The following is an 18,705-nucleotide window of genomic DNA, read 5'->3' as shown; positions in this document are numbered from 1 at the left end:
ACTAACAATCTCATAATACAAACAAAGAGTCAAATACCACCTTACAGTAAGCATCAACACGTAGTTGTTGTGGAAACCAAATGATATTAGCCATCTTAAACAACGAGAAACTACATATACCTTCATACTCTTCATCATCCTTCAATTCGTCTTCGGTGACCATATTCATTAAACAGAGCACTTCAGTTGGTGGTCCAGCACCGTGAGATAAGTCTATGCCCGCCACCTGGATCTGTGGGAACGTATTCTGTGCAACATTGTTTCTAGCGTTAGCACAAGAAAGCTGCACAACAAGATTTTTGTCGCCAAGCTGCATACCATTTAAACCTGCGATCGCCTGAAAAAATATTTTAACATTTTATTTCACTCATTTTAGAACTCGCTCCTCGAGAAAACCTTATTTTGCTTTAACGCATTATCCCCTTTTTCACAATCAGTTCCAACTATAGATTACAGCTAAAACTTTGTATATATTTTAAACCATGGAAAGCTTTCTCTGTCGTTTTATTCCACAGAAGCATCACGCTTCTTGTCAAAAAATTTGCATATAAATAAGATTTTCTTAAGGAACGCAGAAAGAATTTGCCGGTTTCGGCATAGAAAGTTCGAAAACTGAAATGAAATTTGTCTGACATGTACTGGTTTACAGTTAAATAAAAAACTGCACTGAAGAGTCGAAAATCATGCCGAACCATTTAAAGTCAGACCTGATCTGTTAAAGAAGGATCCAAATACTCTGCAAATGCATAGCCTTTCGAAACACCGGTAGACTGTTCAGTCACTAAATTAAACGCCTTCAACTGCCCGAAAGAAGATAGAAGTTCTTTCACCTGAAAAATTTTAACTGAAATCATGTGCTCCGGACCTCGCAAGGCATACTGCCATGTGCACACCTAAATTCTTGGTAGCGTGATTTTTCCTAACCCATAAAATGTCCTGATGCAAGTCTGTTACTGCTTTGGTGGGGTACAATTTTGGATTTTTTTTACTCAAGCATGAAATAGTTAAAACGGCTTACTCGGACCAGTTGCTAATCACCAATTTCACCATTACTCTAAAAATCTGAAATTCAGGAAAACAAGCACAGCTGCTTGCTGAGTAGCTCCCAATTTTTTATAAATTCGATTCGATGTCAAAAAACCCCCCCAGTGATAGCCTAAGAAAGTGATTACAAAAAGATGAGTTTATAGGAGGTTCCAGCGTGTGCCAACCCTTTATATGCATGCTTTCTCGACCTCGACCCTGAAAACCTAAAAATGGGAAATGCGGGGGTAATGGCTTGTATGATGTGTTGTAACAATTTCTCCATTATCCGACTCAGTTGGATCACGAATAACAGTGCAAACAGAGCGCATCTCGTGACTGACGGCCACTGAAAAAATGTGGCCGAATTAGTCTAGCACTATAGCTCGTAAAAATTTTTAAAAATTTGGCACGTGAATGTGCCAGATTGTCGCCACCAATGAGATCAAAGCATGGAAAAGTTTCGGGGAAAGTTCTCAGGAAGTCAGCCGACTTAAGGCAAGAAAGCATTGAGATCAAACTTTGACCACCAATATAAGCTCTCATCCCATATCTTACCATCAAAGGAACAACATGGCAATATATCAACAAACCTGCTCAGCATTGAGATAACTTGGCAGACCTCCGATAAATATTTTATGTGGACTATCCGGTACGATATTGGACACTGAAATTTATTATAATTTGGTTCCACAAGGAGAAATTTTTACACCCAATTTAAAGCTACATAGAACACTTCTCCTACTACAGATAGATACCAAATGCACAGCCTAAATTAGTGCTTAATAATTCATCGTACTTTTTGTATATTCCGAAAAAAAACTGGCAGACTAGGTCATGTAACTTTGGCTAGTTACACAGAAGTCTCGTGTTACAAGTGAAGCCTCCAGAAACAAGTTGAAGCTTCGAAATTCCCAAATCATCTCATCCATCAACTCAACTGATATTCAAGTAAAATCTCACAGAACTACACTACATGTGGAAAATCGAGATGACATAAAACGCACCCATCATATTGCCCAAATCATAACTGGTACTCATTGGTTGATAATCCCGTGGTCTTCGTATTTTGAGCTGCTGTCCCATAAAGTTGATTCCGTCGAATGCCATACCAGCTGTTGTCTCATCGATCGATCGAAATTCAATAAAAGCGAAATTCTTGTCAAGATTCATCTGGCATGCTAAGACTGGGTTGCCCGGTGCTTGAGCTAGACCACAGAGATGCATCTAAAATTATAAATTTCTATGAAGACGAACAAACTGAGCATTATGATACAATTTGTTTTATATCAATTGTCTCTATCAGAGATTGGCTCATTTATTGATTAGTCTAGTCTTATTTTAGAAACTTCAACATCTTGCCAGATAAATCATGGAATATTAATATGTACGATGGAATTATGATTGAACGTTCAGTTCCTCATTAGAAGGCAATTGATGCCAATGTTAACGCAAGTGGTAAATTGTAATAGTCACAACGACTTATGTGGATATCTGAAGACTTCAAAAATAGTTTGGAAATAACCTGCTGATTGAAAAAGTCCAACATCGCGTCTTCACTACAACCAAACGGTATATTACCAACATAAAGACGTCGTGACTGGCAAGTCACCGATGGTCCAACAACGGGTACTGCCGACTGAACATTATTCCGTGGTATCTGACCCGCAGCTAAAACATGAAACAGATAAAAAGTACAAAAGGTTAGTGCCATCCGTAAATGTGAAATGATGTGAAACATGAGTTGTAAGTATAAGGGTCATCAAACCACATTACTGGCATATAACGAAAATGAACCTTGTAGCTCCTTGTATTCCTTTGGCGTCAAATGTTCATAACCAACTGGTGGTACATCCCAGAACTTATACTTCTTCTTCGGTTTCTCAGGTGTACGCTCCTTGCGACTGCGACTTCGGCTCCGATCACGATGATGATGTCGTCGCTCCCGTCTATAGATGATTAATTATATGTTATGGAAAATTAAAACGCCAGTTTGGAAAAACAGTTGTCCTGGCAAATTTAAACATGAAATTCTTTCAACCCGACCTTCGATTTACTTCCTCCTATTCGTTTATCCAATTTCCGATTGGCCCAAGCAATATTTTTCCTAATTTCTTGAATAAATCAATCTTCAACACAAAATACCTTTTTTCATGTGCAAAGAAATTTTGATACCCTGCTTCCACTATCTTCCAGCAGATTTCAGATTCCACATCTAGATATTAGTTTCAAAAATAGATCTGAAACCTTACGATCGCGATTTCCGTCGATCACGGTCTTTGCTTCGGCTTTTGGTTCGGCGTCGTCTTTCGCGGTCTCTACTTTTACTTTTGTCACGGCTTCGATCACGGCTACGACGATCCTTTTTATCTCCATCTTTATCCTTTTCTTTCCCTTTATCCTTATCTTTTTCATCACTGTTTAATGTCATATCCTAAAACGAATATCACAAATTTAGTAAAAAACGGAGGACTATACTTTCTAAAAAACAATGAACACCAAAATTCTACTGAAACTGTCATTCGCCACTTCATCTTTCTAAATAAAAAAAAAAACGAAAAATCGACAGAAACAAGCATGGTCCCACTTTTGGTAGCATAGCAGCAATTTTGGCATCTAGTGGTGCCGCCAGTGGTCCCTCCTTACGTTGCCGCACTTCCAGATAGGCCTTAGCAACATCTTCCAAATTTGTTTCCATTTCTTGAAGCTGCTCAGGCTGTTGTGGATGTTGGTCAAGTTCGGTCATCTTATTCAATTTCCTACGGGAGAAAGAAAAGATTAAACCACTGCGAACTGCAAGCACTTTCAAAACACAGTTTAACGAGGGATACACTGGAACGCATTAGCACAAAAGAGAACTATTTTCTTTCTTCATCATATTTAACAGAGTAAAAATATAAAAACCGTTAACTGATATTCATACAGAGAGGCAGAATATGAAACAATGAGCAGGAAAAGAAAGCATAATAGGATGTTAAGACAGCACAACCATTTTTTTTAGGATAAAAAGACCTTACTTTAATTTTTATACGATTCCAACCTATACTCATACGTACAAAGCGAAGATCGGTCATTCGAAGGAAAGGACCGATCTCACCGAGACCCGGTTCCATACTTATCATACACCTCATATATTCAGACCTCTAGCCAAGTCACGGAGAAGTCACCCGCCCTCTTCTCTCACTTAAAAACCTGTACGAATCAAGCCAAACACCCCAACTCGCGCAAACCAAACAACCTCTTCCGAAACCAATCGATAGCAAACTACCCAAACAATCGACTGCAAGCGTTCGTGACAGAAACACGACGTCTCTTACAACATAAAATCCTTTTGTTAGAGATATAATTGGGAAAATTTTAGATCTCCTTAAAATGATGTGGTATTGAGCCTGCCAACTGCGGGATGTGGTTCAGGAATGGTTACATAGCTAGTTAGTACATTATCTACTACTCACCGCTTTTCTACCATCCATATTAATACACCTAGATCGCCTCAGTCTGTTACCTTGTGATAACCTTTCTCGGCTGGATATATTTAAGCGGTATGATTGGATTTCTCTTCACCATCGATTTAATCACGAAAATGTCCATGCATTGAAGGAATTCGGAAAATATGTATGTGGAAAATTTAGAAGAATATGATCGTGGTGAATTTCAAATAACGACTAACTGAAAAACACGAAAGTTTTCAGGTAATTATGACATCTCCTAAACGGAAGAAGATAAAAGAAAGCAAGAGTGATAATGATATAGAAACGGTTATCAATAAAATACTCTTGGAGGATTGTGATTTAGATGTAGCCATCCTTCTAAGGTTTCGAAATCACCTACAACACTCGAAAGATAACGTTAGTCGTATCTTCCTCGTTCCATTGACTTCTTACACTACTAAATCCCGAGGACTAATTAATTTAACTGAGAATCCAATCGCAGATCCTCACTCTTAGGCCGACCCTCATCTTTCCATTTCCTTTTCTATCTGAAAGAGATAGTTCACTACTCTTATTTTAATCGGTAACTCGGAGTTTTTTGTAGGAACTAGAAGTTCAATCAGTAAAATTGAAAATTGAGCAAAGGGTCATTACTCGTTTGCTTTGTCAATATGAGGCGATGGAATCAGAGAAGGACAAAGCGATTTTTGATATCCTTTTTTTGCTCGAAAAGTTGTATCAAATAAGCTTGCGGTATGTTTGATTTTTGATATCTCATTCTGTTCATCGTTTTAGCTCTGTTTAATTGGATTCAGTGGAAAATATGCTTGAAATCCAATAGGAGTGAACACACAGGAAAAAGAATACGTAAGAACAAATGTGTTACTTTTTCAGTATCAACCATTTTAGACCTTTTTTTCCGATGGTATGGGGAAACCGAGCAAAAGACAATTATGAGAAATTACGCCAGTTGGGACAAATTCTGCACACAAAACTCACGGCAGACCAGGTATTCTTTGTATTAATTAGCATTGCATAGATTCTTTAGGAATCAAGATTCTATAAAATTTATAGTTTAAGTTTATCTCTTCAAATTTCAGGTTCTAGATTATTTAAATCCCAAACTAATGTGGAATACATTGCTGAAGTCCGAACAAACCACCAGCATTAAAATACCTGAGAAGGATTCTTCAAATCAGTTTTATGATGCCCGTTTTATACTTCGTTTGCTGGCAACCTTGATAGATGACGACGGCGCAAAGGTGAATATTGTTTGTTATTCCCTGCACCTCATACTTTTTGTGCAGAATGAGTGTTGTAGCGAAATGAAAGTTGAATGTGCGAAGTGATATCTCCAAGGACGTAAAGAGCAGTGATTCTCATTGTTTTCAGATGAACAGTCGAAAATTTATTGATGTAAATGCTCTTTCACTTGCGTTTGCAGCAACGAGTTTTGTTAGCCGGAGTGAGCGCTGTATCGCATACTTCATTCTTAGACGTTTTCTGCTTCACTTAACAGAGTTGGATGCAGATTCATTCCCGGAAAAGTGCCTTTATATCTATCTGTTGCAAATATTCAAAAACAGTATCGAAAATCCAATTCAACGATTACCACACGGTTGGCGGCTTTTAACACTTGGAACTGCAAATGATTTAACAAATTTGACCTAGTACTTTTGGATTGGTTCAGGATTGAGTATCTTTCACCTGTTTAATTTGTTACAAATTTCGTTTTTGACTGCAATTGAGTTAGACAATTTTAGTTTTAAATTTATTTCAATTCAGTGAAATGCTACCATATAATCGATTACAACCATGTAGAGTTTATTGATGTAAATGCTCTTTCACTTGCGTTTGCAGCAACGAGTTTTGTTAGCTGCGTTTGTTTCGATGTTTCTAGAATCTTCATAATAGATACTGCCTCATTTTCCCGACAGTGTATATCCATCCAGATTTTTATGCTTGTACAAAATGAATGAAGTACACTTCTATCCGTATGCGGATTTTTCCTTACCATTACTACAATTTTTCTTGCGTAATGCCTGATTATAAGCAGAAGAAGTAATGTAACTATTTTTAAGTACTATGATTTATTGCAGTTGTTGCACATTTTTTCGCGAGAGTGACCAAATTGATTTTACATCCTGAAGATCCTGTCTATCAGCCAGTGCTATCGTTCCTGCTGCTTAAACCAAATATTGATATCCAAAATGTTCCGGAAATTTACAAATTGGTATTAAGTTCAAGTACACAACATTACAACAAAGAGCGCCATTGGTGTTTACGTCTCATATTGGATTCACTCATAGAACCGAACGATTACAACATCTTGCAGAAAAGATTTGTTTTAACTAATTTTTCATTTGATTCAGGAGTTTCAAAGCTCAAACTTCTTTAGTTCAGGAAGATAGCTTTGAATCAGTTTATGCATTAGCAGCTTTGACAATCCTGAGGAGTGTTTCTAGTTTTTCAAGCTGTTTAATATATATTGTTTTTGCATTAGTTGATTTTTAGATATGGGATCAAGCTATTATTATCACTCTTTGGTAGTGTTATTGCTGATCAGGAAACAAAAAATACATTTTGTTGTCACTTCGAGCTATTTTGCAGCATCGATCATTAGCTAATGATCTGTATGTTCGGCAGAATCTGCATTCCTGGATTGTTTTGACTTTGCAGGTACTGTATTCACGTTTTGCTCTTTCTGTTTCATTTTCAAGTCCTTCCTTTTTTAATGGATGCATTGTAGTTTAAGCTTTGTCTTGAAGAGATTGTAGGTCAGGATGAAAAGCTTACTTTTATGCGCCAAGTGCTTGCGGGATAATTCATTAAAGATAAAAACATGTTTATTTGGTCTTTTTTTGCAGAACACAATGATAACTAGATGGGAACGCGTATTTCTCTGTCAGTTATTTGTTATGCTTGTCACGCATGTTAAAGACCTTTATTGTAATTCAAATCATGACTCCATGGACGCTAATTGGCGTAAAACTATGGTGTACAAAACATGCCAAATGCTGGGAAATAAAGTCTGTTTCGTTTCTACAAAGAGAATGAAGATCACATGAATGATGCATATGTTCACATGTGAAATCTAAGAGTCTTAGCAAAATATTTTTTTACACTTAGAAACAACTTTTTTTAATCGGTTGTTTTAAATTTCTATATCATTTATATGACTGAGAATTTTGCAAAAGCGATATCGTTTATTTCTTCACGATTCTTCATGTTTACTTAGCTTCGTAATTTGAGGAATTTATGACTTGAGAATTTAGATTTCATCTAGTATCGTAGTATCCTTTTACGGTATTCAGAGCAAGAATCTAAAAAGTGACAATTCTCAAACGAGTAATTCAGGTTTCATGCAACATGAGGGGAATCTTTTTGCAGGTGTGTGATGAGCTAGAAAAACAAAATGATGATGCGAAAAGTACGTGGTTGCCGAAACTAAAACAGCTGTTGTGTAAGGATAGTTGGGCGGGGTCTATGGAGGCGTGCGATATTCGGAATTGAATTACTGATGTTCTCAATTTTTTTTTGTTGTTTTGTTGCTATTGTTCTGATTGTTTGTATCATTGCAATTCACAAATATTTTTACATATTATGTTGCGAGTTCTGCGGAGCATATAGTCATCCTATCAGCTATTCGTCCGCTTCTTCCAGTATCGTAATAATTCAGTGATTGTTTCATAATTTATTTAACATCAGCATTACGTTATGGAATATGTGTTGTACATTACATTCATGCCCTATTTTATTATGCAAGTCATTAATTACTGTATTGCAGAGAGGAGGACACCTAATTATATGATCTTGATGGAGATTAAAGAGGATGTTAATCACCATTGAGAGCGACTAGACTTCGTTTTTCTAGAGGATTGCACATTTTCATAGTGTTCAGAGTCAATGGGCCATAGCATATCAAAGCGATTTTCGATTTTGGAAGAGTTGAGTGGGAGGTGACATATTGGTACACGGAGGATCAGTAGGACGGGCAATCGGTCCATCACCTTATGTCCTGTCCTTTTTCTTTTTTCTTCCTTATACTTCGAACGTCCAACGTCATCACTGTTATAAAATGTAATTATTTCTGTAAAGGAATAAAAAATGTACAAATTGTGTTCATAAGCATAAAATGTGTACAATTGTGTTCATTAGGCAGGTATAATACATGTGTATTATTCCGTTATTGGGTTCTTCATACACTGAAGACACACTGTTCAAGGTGATAAGTGATGTAGACAGTGAGATAGAGAATTCAATGAGAGGCATAAAATTGTTGAAGGTACTCATATTCATGTGTGATGATTGTTAATGAGGTGCTTTCATTTATTACAGAATATTTATATGCTTATCTTCCAATTACTATTATGAACAAGGCATCAGATGTATTGTCAACAAGAGTAATTGATAAAAAAGTGTACAGATTGTGTTGATAAGTATAAGACGTATACAGTTGATGCTTGCAGTCGTTCATTACTACAACTGTTTTTCCGAAAGAAAAGAATAATGTGAGATTATACGCCTTTTACAATACCCTGGTATATCACTGATTTCGTTTCGAGATTTCCCGGATTTCGTAATATTCGCGTTCTCAGCTTCCCCTAGTTCCTTATCATCAAGTTTTTTCTTTCTTTTAGATTAGAAAACTGTGTACAAATATTGCGCAGTAATATGGGCAAAAAAAAGCGAAATCATGCGCAAAACACGGAGGAAGTTTCATCAGTACCATCTGTGAGCACTCCGCCACTCGTCAGACAAGTTACGTTTGATGAATCTTCAAAGGGACCTAGGTGATTAATTTTTTTATTCGTAGCTTTTCTTCGTTGATAGTGGAAGACAGAAAGACATTCTCTGACATTATTTACTTGGGAAATTTTTGTTTTAAATTAATGGTGAAATGAACGCAATTTGCATAATTCTTTATCAAATCAAGCAAGAATTTAAAATGCAATTCATTTTGTCTCAATTTTTGGTCGTCAGAATTATGAGTTTATATTTTTTTTTTAATGCTATGATTCTGAAGGGTTGCAAGAGGCCTGACAAAAATATCGTCATATGATTACAAGTTATATTGCATCTTAGGGTGCTGATTTCATCCATAGTAATTCTTCATTAATACCACGCACCACAAAAATTTTTTCCGTATTCACAGTGAGTTTGATTATCAAGCGAAGCTGATATCTGTAGAAGCCGTAAAACATAAGTAGAACCTACGGTCGGCTATAATATTTTATTGGATTTCTTCCTGTCATAAGGAGCGATTTGTAACTCATGAAGTTTGAGAAATACTGAATGTGAAGAACTGAATGTGAAGAACGTCAAATGCTGTCTTACAATCATTGTTTTTATTTCTCTCCATAATTTGGAAATAGTGATTTTGTCGATTTCTTTAGTGACTATTACATGGAACCGAGCGGTAGAGGTTTAATTACAAGTCCATCTGTTGGAACACTAAACAGATTAGAACGACAGAAAATTGTTCTCTGGAAGAGGCCTTTTCAAACAGTTCACTATGCTCTTCGTGAAATATTACAGTTATTGGTCGAGTTCATCACTTAGTATGTTCTTCTACCGAAATTTCAACAATAGCATGATCTTTCATTGTTTTTCTTAGTTGAAAGGAAATGAAATGTGCCAAAAAATATTTTAAGTGTTAGTGAATTGGTGTTGAAAGCTCGCGTAAGTCATTAAACATTAAACTTCTTTATATCCTTCTTATGAAGTGTTTGCAAAATTGCAGTTAAGATGAACCAATGTTTTAATCTTCTGTGCTTTAGTATTTCGGGCGATACTTTGCTCTGTTCTTTAACTTTTTAAATTAAATTTAAAACTATTTCCGATTTATTTGAATGTTAATTCCAGTTTATGGTTGCACAAAGCTCGCATATTGTTTGTTTTATTATTGTGTGCCGTTGGGACATATATTTGTCACATTCCCGGTGCTCATCAAAAATACATCCAGAGTTGGAAAGTGAAGTTATTACGATGTCTGTATTGGATAGGTTTGGGCATACTGTCATCTGTTGGACTTGGAACTGGTCTACATACATTTATATTATATCTCGTGAGCTCTTCGTCTTCATTTATTAACTATGATGCGAAACTTTAAAAGGAAATGCTGAAATCATTGTCTATTTTTAGTTTAGTTATAAAGCAATCCTAAAAACACTGGAGAAATATCTAAGCTACCAGTGATGGTAGCATTTAATAAAAGATTCATCACGAAAAAAAAACCGGAACTCAAGTCTCAATGTTTTAGTTTTCATTTTGTTGGTTTATGGTGTTTTTGAAAATTCATGAACTTACAGGGTCCACATATAGCTTCAGTTACAATGGCGGCTTACGAATGTAATTCACTGGATTTCCCTGAGCCACCATATCCGGAAAGGTTCTAGCATTTAGTGATTTGTCAAAACAGAAATGTGGAAAGTGCAGCTTTTGTATTGTAATTTCATAAAATGACCGAAACAAAAAGGTGGCTAGAAGTTCCAGTTTTCTTATATTTCAGTCCAAACTTTTTTCCAGAATTCTATGTCCGAATGTGGAAGGCATCGTGGAGACGGCAATAGTGACAATGTGGTCGATAATGTCAAAAGTAGGTCGATCAGAATACAGTTTTCGCTATGAATGAATTTTCAATGAAATTATCAGTGGTGCCATAATTTATTCCAGGTACGTGTTGAAGCACTTATGTGGGGAGCTGGCACAGCACTGGGTGAATTACCGCCTTACTTTATGGCAAAGGCAGCGCGAATCTCCGGTGAGGAGCCAGATGATGAAGAGTACAGGTATATATTGCTTTTCGATTGATTAGAGTGTTTTTGTGTTTTCTTGTTGATCGTCAAGTGAATTTTGAACTTTTTTTCAGGGAATTCCTAGCTTACATTAATCAAAATGAACCCAAAGCACCCACTTTTACCGAAAAATTCAAAGGAGTAATGGAGAAAGCAGTCACTAAACTTGGATTCTTTGGCATTCTTTCTTTCGCTTCAGTAAGCGTTATCTCAGTTTTATTGTCACAGTGGTTGAGTTTCATTAGAAATTTAGAGTGGCTTCTTAATGTCGATTCTCTCTGAATAAAGATAGGGGTTTGAATTTAGGTTTATGTGTTATTCATCATGTATCCTGCGTATCCGCCAATTTTCAGAGCCTTTTTTTAGATTCCAAATCCGTTCTTCGATTTAGCTGGCATAACGTGTGGGCATTTCCTAGTTCCCTTCTGGAAGTTCTTTTTGGCAACTCTTATTGGAAAAGCTGTCTTCAAAATGCATCTTCAGGTGTCTTCTTTTTTGTTTCTTATATTCGATCATTTGCTAATAATAGCTGATATCATCTGTGTGATGTTCATTTTGACTTCACGGCCATTTTTTCTGAATTCGTTGCTTTTAGATGTTTTTTGTGGTATTGGCTTTCAGTGAAAACACAGTGGAGCATCTTATAGTTCATTTAAAGTTAGTCTTCTAGTTATTTGTTATTATTTGAAATAGTTTTGCATATTTTAGCTGATCCCACATCTGTGGTCTAAGAATTCAGTTTTTCTTTTTTTTTTTTAAACATAGGAAACAGTTTTCAGAGCGGTTCCGATATTTGGCGTACGTCTTCACCAGAAATTAATGGAGTATCTAGCGTTTCAGAAAATCAAGCTCCATAAAGGTGGTATCCTACATGTTGAGGTAGTACTTGCCTATTTGTTTACTGAACATGCAGAAAAAAGCAAATAGTTTTTTAATAGTCCAGGTTTTTTTCGTCAAAAAAGTTGTAGAGATGATCCGGAGTTGATCAGATACGAAAGTAAATGGCGTGGTAGTTTATGTTTTCAAACGATGTAAGCAATACTATGGAAGCGGAATCAACATATACAAAAGTTTTGCCTATTTAATCATATTTCAGGACAGCACTATGCTTCAGAAGGGTGCTTCATTCATCGTTACATCTATGATAGTTTGGTTTTTACTTTCTATAATCAATTCGTTGGCACAGAATTGGCATAAGAGACTTTGTAACGCAAAAAAGAAGACACTATGATGGTTTATAGGAGATTTTATCATATAATTCTTTTATTAGCAAATCTTCACTTATGCTATGGATTTATTACATTAATATATTGACATAACTTATATTTTCATTTAAAATAGCTATTTTTTGTTCTCTGTATTAATTGTTAGTGTTTTCCTTTCCTTTCGGAAGTAAAAACAGTTAGTAAACATGGGAGAAGATGGATGAAGAAGATGCGAGTTTATGTGTTAAAAGGTAGGAGTACATTAAATCAATATAACATAGGAATATGTTAAATTACATGTATTTCACTCAACTTATGATTTTTATTTCGGAATTAACAATAGGAATTAACATTCTTTGGCTTTCCAGCTTTCTCTTTTTCTCAGGGGATCCAGGTTGTTCTCTTTTGTTTTTGTTCCTGTTTAATCTATGATTTAATTTTATTGAAAACATATTTTGAGTTGGTTCAAGTCAAAAGAGATTTACGTTAGAATTGACTGCTGTTGTCAGAATTATAAACGCTTATAGGATTACCTGTTTAGTTGATATCCAGTAGTATTTTGCTTTATAGTATATCGGAGTGTAATGTATCGATACTTTTTTTTTCTTATAGGTATATGAATGCCACTACCATATGATTCCACGTTTATTTCAGATTCCTGATCTTTTTCATGCTGATGAATTTTATTTGTTATTAGAAAGAGATTTATAAAAATATGTTGGCTTTGGTAGATCTTCGACCCGTGATATGTTGTGGGATGGAAATAATATTTTCTTCAAGCGTTGGGAACAACAAGTTATTTGATACGTGTGGGAACTTGACATTAATCAGAACATCGTTCTCAACTTTTTTTTGACGACAAAAATTAATGGTTTCGGATAATTCGGAATAAGTGGATGTTTTCATTTCCTTAAAGCCATTTACAAAAACTAAAGGTCGAGTATTTTTTATATTTGATGCACGGAAGGTTTTCAAGTCTTTGTTTTCGTCTCTCTTACTGGAGTAAGTGAATCGGTTGATTTCAAATGGGCAATGAATCCTTAAGTCGCTGCTGGTTATAGCCATCAGTCGAATATTTTTGTTTTTTTCGGCAAACAAAATATTTGGCTTGATAGATAAAAGCATCAAAGAATGCGTAAAAGAAAGAACGAGAAGTTTTATGAAAATGAAATATTTTTGAAGTGCTCTCCACTTCTAAATTTATCACAATGCACTGGTTAAATTAGGCATGAAAACATCAGATGAAGAGAAATTCTTGGACTACCGTAAGCTAAATGCTAGGAATAGCACTCATGAAATGTGGATGAGGAAAAATATTGTGATTTCTTCCTCACGTCATTTCCATCACTTCAAACTAATATTGGTAGTTTTGCATTGCCTTAAATTTGTCATCTTCATCTTACGCTTCATTGGGCTTCAAAAAGCATTTGAGTTCAGTTTCATCCTTCCCATAAGACTTATTGGGTGCCCGATTCTTTCCTATCATGCAGTCCAATACCACATCTTCCTCTATTAACTTAGCCAAAACCTATGCTGCAGGTATTTCATCATTTTCTACTGAATTAGTGTAATATCAGACAATCTGGACGAATCATATAGTTATTCCAGCAATGATAGAATATCATTTTTCCCTTATATTACTTTATATTATCGGTATTTTGAAGTATATTTCCTCGAAATGAATTTATAGTTTTGATTTTGATATAAACAAGTTACTTGAATTTTACCACTTACTTTACAATAGATCTTGTTGAAGAAGTAAAGGAATAAAAATAATTTTTGAAATTTCTGAAGTGTTATTTTTACCAGGAATGATCGTATTATTGAAGTAATCGGATAGCTTAAAACAAAGAAACACTTATCCTAAAATTCTCAAATTTTTCTTTGGATTTTATTACTTTAAAAATTCGAATCCAATATTTTTCATAGAGCTATTGCCGCAAAATCAACAAAATTGGGAAGGTACGAAGAGATTTTTGGAAGAAATTGTCAAAATTCTCCTAGAATATATCAATGAGGAAAATCGACGAGAAAGTAAAATATTGGATTTTCATCATCCAGCCGAAATGCAAAAATTAATCGATCTAAGTATTCCGGATAATCCATGTACTTTAGAAGAGTTACTTCAGGTAAATAATCGATTTCCTAGCAGATATAATGAGAATTTTTTTTTCATAAAGCAAAAACTTGAAGAATATTAAGTAATTAGTAAATTAGATTTGTTCTCTTTGAATTTACATTTTACTCCAATGCAAACTACGATAATCAAATGTAGAATTTTTATAAAGAATTTGTTAGGATTGTCAAAAAGTATTGCGTTTGGGTGTTCGTACCGGACATCCGCGCTTTTTCAATCAAATATCATGCGGACTTGACCTGATATCAATGGCTGGTGAATGGCTTACAGCTACTGCTAATACTAATATGTACGATTTTTGCATATCTCGTAGAATATATAATATGAATATTACATCTTACGACATTAAATACCAACAATTTATTCTTCTATTCGAGAAGTAAATGGAGGAATTGGTAATTAGTATGAGTTAATTAACAATTAGAAAGTGAGAAGATCAATAATTTATTCATTTTGTTAAATAAACTCATATTACTTTAACAGTTTCTTTTTTTTGTTATTAATTTAATTTTGTTATAAATCAATAGTAATTATTGATTTTAAAGCTTACTTTATTTTAACTTTAGTCAGTTTACTTTAACATACAAATATTGTAGCATAAAATTTTTCACAGGTTTACTTACGAAATTGCACCAGTTTTTATCTTAATGGAAAAAGAAGTGACGAAGAAAATGGCTGAATTGATCGGTTGGCAGGATAGTGATGCTATTTTTGCTCCCGGTATATCATAGTTAATTTCGAGAAATTTCAATAATGCTCTCTTTGTTCTGTTAATTGAACTAAAATTTTAATGCAATTTTTCATACATAAACAAAACCAAAATTAAAATATTCAAACAATGTAAACAGAAAGAAGCCTATATGGCTATATGAGTTTATTGGCTCATAAATGTTTGTCTAAGAATTCCTCCATTAAAATTAAAAAAAACAAATACCATAAGATGAATAATGACATATTTTTCCTGTCTAATACTCATTCCACTACTTATCTGTCTACTTATGGGACAAACTTTTATGAAATGAAAAGCAGTGACGAAATTTTTTGAAACGTGAAATAAGAAGTTTTAAAAACATTTCAACTTCATTGAGTGGAATTAGATGACAATCATATTGTCGTATAGTTGAACGATGATGACTCATTGTGATGATTAATTTTCCATTACTTCTTGATTGGTTTTATTCATCTGTAATAATTAATGATAATTCATTACAGTCTCCCAACTATTATAATCAACCAAAATTGTTTGAAAGGTAGATGAAATTTCCTTTTTCAAGCTAGAATAAAAAACAAAAAAAAAACTTAATCTATGTAAGAAATCAAAGATCAAAATGATATGGTAAGAGGTTAAATTATTTTAAAACAGTATTCCTGAAATCTTTTCACCTTCTAATTAATCCTGATTAATCTTGTGCATACTGTATCAACAGATTGTTGATAAGTATTCATGTGACTATCAGTTCTTCTTACTGTTATCATCTATTTGAATAATACAGTAACCATGAAAGAGTATATTGTTAAAATGATCAGAAAAGATGCAGAATGTATGAATTACAGGTGGTGCTATCTCGAATATGTATGCAATGAATGCTGCACGACATGCACGCTTCCCGAGATGTAAACCACTTGGACAGGGTGATCTACCAACTCTTTGCATTTTCACCTCCGAGGATGTAAATTACATATCATTTTGGCAATTCAAAATATGATAAGAGCAATATTTAATCAATAATTGATATTTTGATTAGCAACTAAAATAATAATTCATATATGATATGAGGAAATTAATTATTATGAAAAAAATATTTTATTTATTATTTATTGATTTTTATAGAGTCATTATTCAATCAAAGGAGCAGCAACTGTAATGGGTATTGGTACTGATAATTGTTTCAATATTCCGACTGATCCATCTGGACGAATGATACCTGAAGCATTGGAAGAACGTATAATACAATGTAAAAAAGATGGTAAGCTATATAGCTAATATAAAGTTAATATCATAAAACTATATAGCTAATATGTCATGATATTGATTAGCATCTTTTATTGATTAATTTGAATCATTAAAAAAAGAAAAAAATTGGGATCAAATTTACTAGGTATGGAGCCATTTTTTGTCTGTGCAACAGCTGGCACTACAGTATACGGTGCATGGGATCCAATATCACAAATAGCAGATATATGTGATCGTCATAAATTGTGGCTTCACGTTGATGTTCGATTTTTTTTTTTTGTTTTAATTCTTAATTAGTTCATTTAAAATTACTCCAATTTTATTATATATATCATATTTTTGGCTTTAATTCTATCACAAATATTTTTTTCTAATGGAAGTGGACATCATCTTTGTATTGTCCACCAAGTCTAATTAGAGATAAAATGATACATGTCTTGTCACCTTTTATCTGAAAAGTAAAAATGAGATTTTTTTTTGATAATTTTAAAAAGTTTTGATACTAATTGGATTTGATTCTTTCAATTAGAGAAAAAAAAGAAAAATTTAAAGGCAGCATGGGGTGGTGGCCTTTTGCTGTCACCGGAATATCGTCATAAACTTTATGGTATAGAAAGAGCTAATTCGGTCACTTGGAATCCGCATAAATTAATGGGAGCATTATTACAATGTAGTGCCTGTTTTATAAAGCAAGAAGTAAGCATTTCGGAAATTTATATTTGTAATTTGTAATGCATATTTAACAGTTTTAGTTTTAGCAGTAGAAGAACCTGTGATGAAAAAAATATTTTCATTCATTTGGTCATTTATTCATCAGGCATCAAAGATTAAGTGTCATTTAATGACATACTATTTTGAAAGATTCATTCAGGTATAAGTCACTTCAAATTAACTCAAATAATTTTAGGGTCTTTTATTCCAAACTAATCAGATGTCAGCTGATTATTTATTCCAACAGGATAAGCCCTATGATGTTAGTTTTGACACTGGTGATAAAGCGATGCAATGTGGTCGACATAACGATATCTTCAAACTTTGGTTAATGTGGAGGTCAAAGGTAAATCCACGTATTTTTCAGTAAGCATTGCATATTAAAGTTATGCTTAAAAAGTTGATCTATGAGATGTAAAATGATCTTTACCTTAATATGTTATCATATTTCTCTCAGTTTTTTAAAATTTAAAATTTTTGTTTTCTAATATAAACAAGTGTGATTAATTCATATCACTATTCGTTTAGTGTAATATGAACTTTAGGAGGGAATTTCATAAAATTTCAAATAATTCATTGCAGAGAGTCTCTGCTTCTTATGGTAAAATTATAATGCTAACTTTTTTTAACTTTCTTTCTCTCTTTCCCTCTCCCTCTCTCTTTAAGAGAAAGATATTAATAAAGCAGTGAATCACATTTTATCAGCCAATCTATTTATCTTTCAACTATGAAATACTCACAAATTTTGAGCCATTATTTAACAAAAAAAAAGGCGTAATTAATTAAATTAAAAATTTCAATCTTAGAAAAAAGTGTTTGCTTATAAAAAGGAAAGTTTTTAACAAAAGTAAAAATAATAACAAGAGAAACATGGCATTTGCTAAGCTAATTTCATTTGTGGATTGGAATATTACTTTGATATATACTCAATTTGAGATATCACACTAAATGTATTGTACAACGTATTGAACTGTAACGTTACATTAGATGATATGCTATATCAATCTTTCATGATATGCTATATCAGTCTTTCATGATAAGTTATATCAGTCTTTTATGATACGTTATATCAGTCTTTCATGATACGTTATATCAGTCTTGAAGTAAAATTAAGCATCCTAATGTTAACAATTCCTTCGTCTTTAAGTTACTTTTACCAAAATAGATATAAAAAGCCTGAATTGTTGCAAATCATGAATAATTGAGATCGAAAAACTTATATGTATGTTAAAACGTAACAATTAATATGAATGAATTTCATAAATGTCAACATTTAACATGCAAAAGTATTGCGGATCATATAAAGGAAGGAATGATAAACTAAACTAAAAGATATTTTGAATTAAGGGTATGACAGGATATCGTCGACAAATCAATCGTCTGATGGATTTAGCAGCATACTTTACAGCTCGAATTCGTGAAACGGAGGGTTATGAATTGGTTATTG

At 33.8% G+C, this 18,705-nt stretch overlaps 4 protein-coding genes across 4 annotated transcripts in view; 3 read left to right on the top strand and 1 right to left on the bottom strand.

Moving 5' to 3' along the window:
• Positions 1–3,784, bottom strand: part of LOAG_17389 (hypothetical protein) — a 5,705-nt gene extending 1,921 nt beyond the window's left edge. The window contains exons 1-7 of the mRNA XM_020450051.1: positions 3,611–3,784; positions 3,276–3,457; positions 2,821–2,972; positions 2,549–2,694; positions 2,031–2,250; positions 1,617–1,690; positions 708–830 (exon numbers count right to left, since the gene is read on the bottom strand). Coding sequence (XP_020306341.1) covers positions 708–830; positions 1,617–1,690; positions 2,031–2,250; positions 2,549–2,694; positions 2,821–2,972; positions 3,276–3,457; positions 3,611–3,769 — 1,056 coding nt within the window. The 5' untranslated portion in view covers positions 3,770–3,784. The remainder of the gene's footprint in view (positions 1–707; positions 831–1,616; positions 1,691–2,030; positions 2,251–2,548; positions 2,695–2,820; positions 2,973–3,275; positions 3,458–3,610) is intronic.
• A 937-nt stretch (positions 3,785–4,721) lies between these two features.
• Positions 4,722–7,967, top strand: LOAG_05995 (hypothetical protein; the record flags this gene model as incomplete). The annotated part of the gene is made up of 9 exons (XM_003141531.1): positions 4,722–4,871; positions 5,059–5,207; positions 5,364–5,463; positions 5,555–5,716; positions 5,847–6,072; positions 6,554–6,687; positions 7,065–7,133; positions 7,322–7,483; positions 7,845–7,967. 9 exons carry the CDS (start codon positions 4,722–4,724, stop codon positions 7,965–7,967), a joined length of 1,275 nt encoding a protein of 424 aa, XP_003141579.1.
• Positions 7,968–9,088: 1,121 nt separating this feature from the next.
• Positions 9,089–12,538, top strand: LOAG_05994 (hypothetical protein). The gene is made up of 11 exons (XM_003141530.2): positions 9,089–9,247; positions 9,851–10,015; positions 10,320–10,521; positions 10,766–10,845; positions 10,983–11,052; positions 11,130–11,245; positions 11,326–11,449; positions 11,618–11,734; positions 11,847–11,908; positions 12,031–12,130; positions 12,348–12,538. Exons 1-11 carry the CDS (start codon positions 9,129–9,131, stop codon positions 12,480–12,482), a joined length of 1,290 nt encoding a protein of 429 aa, XP_003141578.2. The 5' UTR covers positions 9,089–9,128; the 3' UTR covers positions 12,483–12,538.
• A 1,402-nt stretch (positions 12,539–13,940) lies between these two features.
• Positions 13,941–18,705, top strand: part of LOAG_17388 (Gad1-A protein) — a gene marked incomplete at both ends in the record, with an annotated part of 6,376 nt that continues 1,611 nt past the window's right edge. The window contains 9 exons of the mRNA XM_020450050.1: positions 13,941–13,995; positions 14,386–14,585; positions 14,755–14,882; positions 15,207–15,313; positions 16,148–16,263; positions 16,425–16,560; positions 16,693–16,808; positions 17,100–17,243; positions 17,455–17,604. Coding sequence (XP_020306340.1) covers positions 13,941–13,995; positions 14,386–14,585; positions 14,755–14,882; positions 15,207–15,313; positions 16,148–16,263; positions 16,425–16,560; positions 16,693–16,808; positions 17,100–17,243; positions 17,455–17,604 — 1,152 coding nt within the window. The remainder of the gene's footprint in view (positions 13,996–14,385; positions 14,586–14,754; positions 14,883–15,206; positions 15,314–16,147; positions 16,264–16,424; positions 16,561–16,692; positions 16,809–17,099; positions 17,244–17,454; positions 17,605–18,705) is intronic.

Source organism: Loa loa (assembly GCF_000183805.2).
Source record: "Loa loa unplaced genomic scaffold supercont3.68, whole genome shotgun sequence".
NCBI classification, from domain to species: Eukaryota; Metazoa; Nematoda; class Chromadorea; order Rhabditida; family Onchocercidae; genus Loa; species Loa loa.
This window is presented reverse-complemented; position numbering and strand designations above follow the sequence as displayed.

What these genes read in the sequence shown, in the direction of transcription:
- LOAG_05994 (XM_003141530.2), top strand. Translation starts at nt 9,129, where the DNA reads ATGGGCAAAAAAAAGCGAAATCATGCGCAAAACACGGAGGAAGTTTCA. An exon ending in GCATTCTTTCTTTCGCTTCA is followed by an intron (nt 11,450 to 11,617) that starts GTAAGCGTTATC and finishes GCCTTTTTTTAG; the next exon opens with ATTCCAAATCCGTTCTTCGA. An exon ending in GTGGTATCCTACATGTTGAG is followed by an intron (nt 12,131 to 12,347) that starts GTAGTACTTGCC and finishes ATCATATTTCAG; the next exon opens with GACAGCACTATGCTTCAGAA.